This window comes from Cryptomeria japonica, unplaced genomic scaffold (genome assembly GCF_030272615.1).
Source record: "Cryptomeria japonica unplaced genomic scaffold, Sugi_1.0 HiC_scaffold_2262, whole genome shotgun sequence".
NCBI lineage: Eukaryota > Viridiplantae > Streptophyta > Pinopsida > Cupressales > Cupressaceae > Cryptomeria > Cryptomeria japonica.
The window spans coordinates 2,173-10,644 of NW_026730524.1; the positions used below are offsets into that span (position 1 = coordinate 2,173).

Here is an 8,472-nt window from a genome sequence, read left to right on the forward strand (position 1 = left end):
GAAAACAAGATAAAAATTATAGTTATAATATGTAAAATTTAATATAAAATATATAAAGGATCATCATGATTATCAACAAAAATTTCAATATTAATGATTAGATGTGATAGAATGTATGAAAACAATCTTAGAAGTTAACCATATCAATTAGATGACATTAGTCTCATACATGTTGTCTCAAAAAACCAAAACATCTAGGCTAAAAGAGAAATGTTGTTGTTGATGCCAATAACCATGAAAAGTAGCATCACACATTATTGTTTGCCAATTGTCAATACTTTGGATACTATAAATTGGGGAGTACATTAATGCGTATATGTAGTAGTTTAGATTCACATTAACAAAAATAATATTTACATAGATATTGTAAAGAAGAGTTTTTCTTATATTAATCTAAGCTAATTAAAGGAACACCCTCAATTATACAAATTTTAATATATATTTATTCATAACAACTTAAAAAATGGTTAAGTAACATCTAATAATATGTATACTTAAACTATTATGGATATCTTAAATACATAGATAACTTAGTATAGAAACCTCAATATTGATATCTCTCAACATCTTTTAGATATCTTTATTTAAAATATCTATGCATTTTAATATATGAGCTAATGGTTAGTTTATTTTAATCATATTGTGATTTATGTTTTTGTTGAATAATTTGACTCGGCTTTCACCCTTGAAGTGGCTTATTATTATCAAGTATGTACAATTTATTTCCTATTACATTCTTCTCTTGTGAAAATGATTTTATTATTGATAGTATCAAGATGGATGACATCTTAAGAAGCACCAACGCTTCACCCCTATGCACATCATCTTGATGTAACAAGAGCTAAGTGGACCATTCATGCTCATGAAAGATGGGTTCTTATGAACTCTTACTCATGAAATATGAGCCAAGAGGACCATTCATGTTCATGATTAAATTTGAGTTCTTATAAACCCCCCCTCATAAAATATGAGCCAATAAAGTTTGACTAAAAAATATGTAATTGAATCAAACTAAAAGACCATATAATTTTATCATACACTATGAAAAACACAACCTAAATGTAAATCAATGAGTTAGGGAGATATACAATGAATTTTTTATAAGGCACAACACCTACTAACATGCTATGCGGTTTTGGTCTTGGGAAAACTCCATGGTTAAGTACACTATAGTCATAGTAGTATTGGGATGGATGATATCCCATGAATCTTGATGCCCCACTCTTTTGATCATCATTTAGATGCATTGATCTCTAAGAGGACCATTCATGTTTATTAAATATGGTCTCTTCTAGGAAACTACTCATGAAATATGGGTCAATAAATATCGACTTGATATTATGTAGATAGTTGAATTTTGAGATTATGTTATATAATTTCATATACTACAAAAATTACCACTAAACATGTAATGAATAAGATAGGGAGCTTTATAATGCATGAGCCATATTGAGGAACAACAATTGTTGAAGGTTTTACAAATGGGGAAGCAAACCAATTGGGATTGACCTTGGGAGAAACTCCAAGGTTAAGTATATTTTAGTTGATGTAATACAAGGATTAGTGACCTCCCAAGAAGTTCCAATATTTCACCCTTGTGAACCACTACTCATTAAATATGAGTTGATAAAGATTGACTCAAAATTACATAGTTGAGTCTTGATTAAAAATATATATAATTTGATATGCTACAAAACATGTCACCTAAATGTAAATGAATGAGTAGGGGAGCTTTACAATGAATTCTTCAAAGGGACAACACTTGAAGGTTTTGCAAATGGGATAGCCAATTAAGTGGGCTTTATCTTGGGGAAAATTCCATGCTTAAGTGTGTTAGAGTTAGAGTAGTACCAAAATGGGCGACGTCTTGGTAAGTTTCATTGCTTCACCCCTATAAGCATCAGATAGATGCAATTAGTGTTAAGTGGACCATTCATACTAGTGAGAGATAGTTCTTGTGAACTACTACTCATGAAATGTGGATCAATAAAAAATGACAAAACTGTGGAGTTGAGACATATAATTTGATAAACTAAGAATACATCATCCAAATCAAGATTAATATTGCTAAAATATCCTCATGACCTACATAGTGAAAGTAGTTGTTGGACAAACCCAAAAACTCTTTCTGGTGAGTGGATTTCGTACTAATGAAGGTGAAGATAAACACAATTTCTTTCTAACTTGCCTTGCATTGATATTGTAAAAATTGAATTCACTTAATATCATTATTCCAATTATAATTTAACTTTATTTCCATGATGTTTAAATATAAAAATAACATATAAAGTGGTTATTTCCATTATGCAACATCAAACAATTGTTTTGGACTGCAAAAACTATCTAAAACAGCATAGGAATTGCATGCAGCTACTAAGTATCATTCATTTGTTTAATAAAAAGTTGAAGTGCATATTTAATTTTGATTACAACAGTTTTACAAAATTGCAGGCAACAGAGGTAACTATTGTTATCGAGTCTTAAGTAATCTTTTGGTAGAACTTTGACTGCTCTAGAAAAGCTAACATAGATCTAATTACTAGTCAGGAATATACATCTGTTCTGATGTTTCTATTTAAAACAAAAGTTATTACAAATCTAACACAAACTAATTACAAATCTTGTGTGTTAACATAGACCATGAAAATGTAGTTGACTGCGTTTATCAACTTAAAAACACATTTGTCTCCTTTACGCAGCTTATTATCGATGGCAAATTCTTTCCATCTTACTCCATATGTCTTTCCTTTATTAAACACTCCCACCATATGCCGCCATTCTCCAGGATTCTTGTGATGCACAAATCTTGCTTCTACTCTCTTTTTTGGTAACCACCGCTCTCCAAAATCACGTGGAATGGTCTGTAACATAAAAAATCACTTGACTTCATTTTATCCTAAACTGCACTGCACTGCACTAACCTCAATTCAAATGATAGAAACAAAAAATCTTACGAGGTGAAAATTTTGGGATGTTGCACTCTTGGTTAAGGTCAATGAAAACATTGCTTCTGTACTTTTCCCAGGGTTGACAACTGCATGGAGGAGACACATGAGTATATTTTCAGAAAACAAAATGACTTACAATCTTTCAGTTTTGCAAAATCTTTGAACTTTCTTCTTACCTGAATTATCCCTCATAAATGAGGGAGATTCAACGTTTGGAAGTGCAGACGACGTGGAAGTGGAAGAATCTACTAAGACAATTTCAATTTCCTTGTTTTGACTGCAAATTTCTTGTTGAGGATGATCATGTTCATTTTCACGTGGAATTGCACCAAAGACTTGCACAACAAAATCTATATCCCTGGCATGCCTGAAAACAAGAATGTCTGTTGCTCTTATACGATTGTCAGAAACAAAAGCTTGCCATCCATCTGTAAAAGCAGCAGCACCAGTAGAGCCGAATTTTACATTTACATGCCACAAATTACAACTTGGCCCCATCAGAATCGCAGTTTTACAATTCATTCCGCCTGCAAACTCGCCAGGGATTTCCTGCAAAATTTAATTCAATCCTAAACAGAACCACCCAAAAGGAAATCTTCTTTGCACATAACAGAAAAATAGCATAAATCACTAATTATCAAATATTTTGCTCTTTCTTTGTAAACATCTCCATGATCGTGTTCACCAACTATTTCTGTTAAATGTGTTTGGAAAATACAATCTCTGTGTTTGCAGTAAGTGAAACCTTGGGATGGATGCAGACATAACTGCAATCCAATCAATGGTTGAACTTGTCTATTGCCTCGACATTACTGAGTTAAAAAGTGTAAAGAACAGGAAGACATTAATACAAGACTTAATCACCTTGAAAAAAAACACAGCATGTTTTCTATTTGGGATTTCTGTATCTCTAAGATTTGTTTGCAAAACTCTATTGAATTACAAGTGAAAAGAAGAGGAAGACATTAATGAAAGATTTTGACTCACCAATTGAGAGGAGAAGTCCCCTACCATGACCTTGTAAAATGAAGGTACATGAGAAGCCAAAGGCAAAGATGAATGAATACACATACATTTGTAGGTGCAATATTTACATGCATCCATTGATAATACCACCTCCTTCTTCTTCTTCTTCTTCTTGATCTCCTCTACTCAGATTTCAAAATTTGGAACCTGTAAACTCAATCAGATCCAGAATGTAAATTTAACATCCAGAAGGGGTGTGAATTAATGAGTGCAATTATGAAAAAGAGAGGCAATCGAGGATATTTAATCATGTTCGTGCATTACCTGCAATCATGAAAAGGACAAGACATGGTTAAAGAATTAGTGATGATTGTAAGAATTTCAATGGAGGTGTGAACAGATTGTTTAATCATGGAAAAATGAGGCCAATGAGAACATAGTTTGTATTCAAGGCACATTCTTTAACTCTCAGGATTTTTCGAAGTAAATCTCGAGAATTTGGTGCATAAATATTTGTAATATTAATTTAAATAAATTTAATTTAGATTAAGATGTTTTTGATAAAATTGTATAATATAAAAAAAATCTACACTTGCACACTCCTAAGAGGTTGAAAGAATATGCCAATACAAAATTATAGAAAAAATATAATTTTAATATTACATAATTAAGTATATAAAAAAAATATAGGGAAAATATAAATGAATTTTAACATTATATGATTAAGTATTTAAAAAAATTTATTGAGACAAATGTCATTGTATAATATAATTACATACATAATTTTGTTGAATTTCTTCGCTGTCTCAAAACAATTAGATTCCTTTGAATAATTAGCAACCTAGGGAAGACTCAATGTCTTACAAGCAGATTCGGATCACATCCGGAAGATCATGAACTATAGAATAGCATCTCCTTAATGCTTGGTTACAGTTTTGATTAAGCACATGACAACTTTCTTTTCCTTCTTCACACTTCTTCTCTACCTCTGAAAGATGTATATATTATTCACTCACACACATTTTGATTCTCATCCACACATACACACAATTACAAAGATATTACATTTATTTATACATGACATCAACCTTGTCAAGATCATCAAGGTCGGCTCAACACTCACCACCTAATTACAAAAATATAACCACACACACTACAATATCACATGCAAATCAAGAAATGTTGGCTAAGACATAGCATGGACCCAATTCTACCACCTCAAACATGCTACACCTCTAGGAATTATGCATCGAACGTCCACAACACACCACAAGTATTGGGCCGGCCAAAAAACATGAAGAACAATAACACACCAGAGAAAATCATCAATTACGCGCACAACGATCAATATGAACCAACAACACAACATGCACACAATTCAAAAAAATCCACAAGCATCATGAATTACTACCACAACATCCACACCAAGACAAATGACTAGAATCGTCATTATCTCTATATCGGACCTCAAGAACATAAACTGCAATGGCTGTTATCCTGGGAAAATCACTTGTGGACCTCCAAATCATGAACCACTTGAATTGAGAATACACATCAACATCACAAACATAATTCCATATCCGCAGAATAAGATATTACAATGCGGAGCAATGCAGATCAAAATAATGACACTCTGTCACCACTGAACAACAATTGTTGAAGGTTTTACAAATGGGGAAGCAAACCAATTGGGATTGACCTTGGTTACAATTTGGGATTTCTATATCTCTAAGATTTGTTTGCAAAACTATTGAGTTACAATTGAAAAGAAGAGGAAGACATTAATATAATATTTTCACTCACCAATTGAGAGGAGAAGTCCCCTACCATGACCTTGTAAAATGAAGCTACATGAGAACCCAAAGCCGAAGATGAATGAATACACAGACATTTGTAGGTGCAATATTTACATGCAGCCATTGATAATACCACCTTCTTCTTCTTGATCTCCTCTACTCAGATTTTTAAGAATGAGATCCAGAATATAAATTTAACATCCAAAAGGGGTGTGAATTAATGAGTGCAATTATGAAAAAGAGAGGCAATCGAGGATAATAGTTTTACAAAATTACATGTTACTGCATTACCTGCAATCATGAAAAGGACAACATAGTTAAATAATTAGTGATGATTGTAAGAATTTCAATTTTTACATGATGGAGATGTGAACAGATTGTTTATTCTTTTTTTCTTTTCTTGATCATTAATTGTTCACTTGCATAAAATAAAATGTTGTAATTGATTAGTTTTATTATTTTCTCTATATTAAACAAGGGAATAACTAAAAGTGTATAACTTTAAGAGAGTGCACAACTAATTGCACATACTTAAATCTTCTATTGTGAGAGCAGTTAGAAGCGAGCTTCATCTTCATCTTTCTTTAATAATGTTGTATGGATTCTTATTCATTTTAGAAAAGCAATAGAAAGAGAACATGGGCTCTATGCGAATGCCTTCTATAGATTTGACTCTACAAATTGTTGTAAATGTGAGACCTTGTCTTTTAGCTTTACCAATATCAATTGTGTCTTTATTTAGTGTTAGTCCTTCTTATTTGTGTATAGTGATAGCCCATGCCATGGATAGTGCTATTTGTCTATGGTTGCCTAGATATATAGGTTGTATGGTATATTTTATGGGTTTGTTTCATCCCATGGTGCACTATTATAGTTATCAAATGGTATTGTAAGATATATTGTTGATTCTAGTGGTTTTAGATCCAAAGGGGATATACAATATCTTTGGCGTCTCCAAGAGATCCATTTATATGACCAATTTTGATCCATAGGTTTTTTCTAAGAATGATGTTTTGAGATTTTCATAGTAATACCCCTTGGGGATGTTGCTAATCATTATTATCTGTTGTTTGTAACTAGGTCTATGTATGGGTTCGGATTGCCTTAAGGCAACATCCGAACCCATTTAGGAACAAGCCCTATCCTAAAGGGTAACGTGACCCCAAGTCTAAGTCCAGCCCTATACTTCATGCCATCCTAAAACCCCACACCATAATAACAATATTGGCGCCAAAAAGGAAGGAGGTCGACTTGCAATAATAAAGGTTAACAATGCATATAAATAAAGATACTTTGCAAAGAAAAATCATTCATTCAAGTCAAGCGAATTAGCTCTACATGAAAAGGTGTTAATTTACAAGGAGGGTGCGAACTTGCCTAGACTTGTGCGAAATTGTCCAAGAGGACATAGGCTACTTTGGTGTAGACTTGAAGAACTTAGAAGTGCATATATGTCATACAAAAGGGATCAGATCTGACAAGGAAGCTAAGTATTGTACTTGTGTAATTAAGAGAGAATATATAATCTGACCTGTGGGTCTTTAATGCTGGGTTTTTCCTCCTTGGAGGTTTTCCTAGGGTATGTGTGTTTGTTACTTGTTTACTTCGTTCATTTTTGAGTTTACTAAACTATGATTTACTAAAATGTTACAAATGTGATTAACAAACTAGGGCATATTAAAAGACATAAAACTGATCACTGATCTAGGGCACAAAAATTACATGGTATCAGAGCTAAGGTGTCACTAACTTCAGATTCTAGTAAATCGTTTGGTGCATATAGTTGCTGTTTGTTTTCAGATTAAAATGTCAGGTTTGAGGGCTAAAGATAGACTTGATGGACCCCTTGATTTTGCTGCTTGGAAAGTCCGTATTCTATTAATCCTTGAAGAGAATGATTTGCTGAAATTCATAGAAGAAGAAGGGCTGTCCCATCCAAAAGATGCCGAAGAGCTGAAACAATTCAAGAAAGACTCCCTCAAGGCTAGGAAGATCATAATTGAATTTGTCAAGAATCATCTTGTCATTGTCATATCAGAGTTTGCATCTGCCAGGGAAATGATCAAACACTTGGAAGGGATGTATGAAGTCAACAACCTCAGCAAGGCTCTTGCTCTAAGAAAACAACTTCTTCACATGCAAATGAAAGACTAAGACTCAATCATAGCCTATTTCATGAAGATCAATGAACTAAAGGACAAGCTAAGTACTCTTGATTGCCAAATCTCAGATAAAGATCTTTTTATGATTGCATTAAATGGTCTACCTGATGAATGGGAACCATTCATTTGTAGCATTGGTGGAAGAGCCCCGATCGTCCCAACTTTGAGCATCTTCAATCTGATTGCATCGAAGAGGAATCTGGAATTGAGGTAAGAGGAAAACTCAAGAACTCCCACAAAGATAATCATGTTCTCTTAGCTAGATCTAGGAAAGATGGACACTGGAAGAAAGAAAAGAGAAGCAAAGATTTTAGATCCTCCTCCTATGATCCAAGGAAGAAGTCAAGAGATTCCTCTCACATTCGTTGCTTCAGATGTGATAAGTATGGTCACTATGCCAGAGATTGTCAGAATGTTCCAAAGGAAAGGGAAGTCAAATTAAATGAAGTTGCCGAACAAAGTGAGGATTATCTTCTTATCTCTGCTCTATCCAGCAATGTTCCTATGGACAATAATACATGGATACTTGATAGTGGTGCCTCCAGACACATCTAAGGTTTTTCATGAGAATCTCTCAGATCTAATTGAAAAGGACACCAG

General features: G+C 33.3%; 1 protein-coding gene across 1 annotated transcript; it reads right to left on the reverse strand.

The window, feature by feature from the left end:
- Nucleotides 1-2,612: 2,612 nt before the first annotated feature.
- LOC131873573 (B3 domain-containing protein REM9-like) lies at nucleotides 2,613-5,834 on the reverse strand. Its single transcript, XM_059216403.1, has 4 exons — nucleotides 5,718-5,834; nucleotides 3,125-3,497; nucleotides 2,955-3,034; nucleotides 2,613-2,861 (listed from the first exon to the last, which is right to left on the reverse strand). Exons 1-4 carry the CDS (start codon nucleotides 5,832-5,834, stop codon nucleotides 2,613-2,615), a joined length of 819 nt encoding a protein of 272 aa, XP_059072386.1.
- Between the last annotated feature and the right edge of the window lie 2,638 nt (nucleotides 5,835-8,472).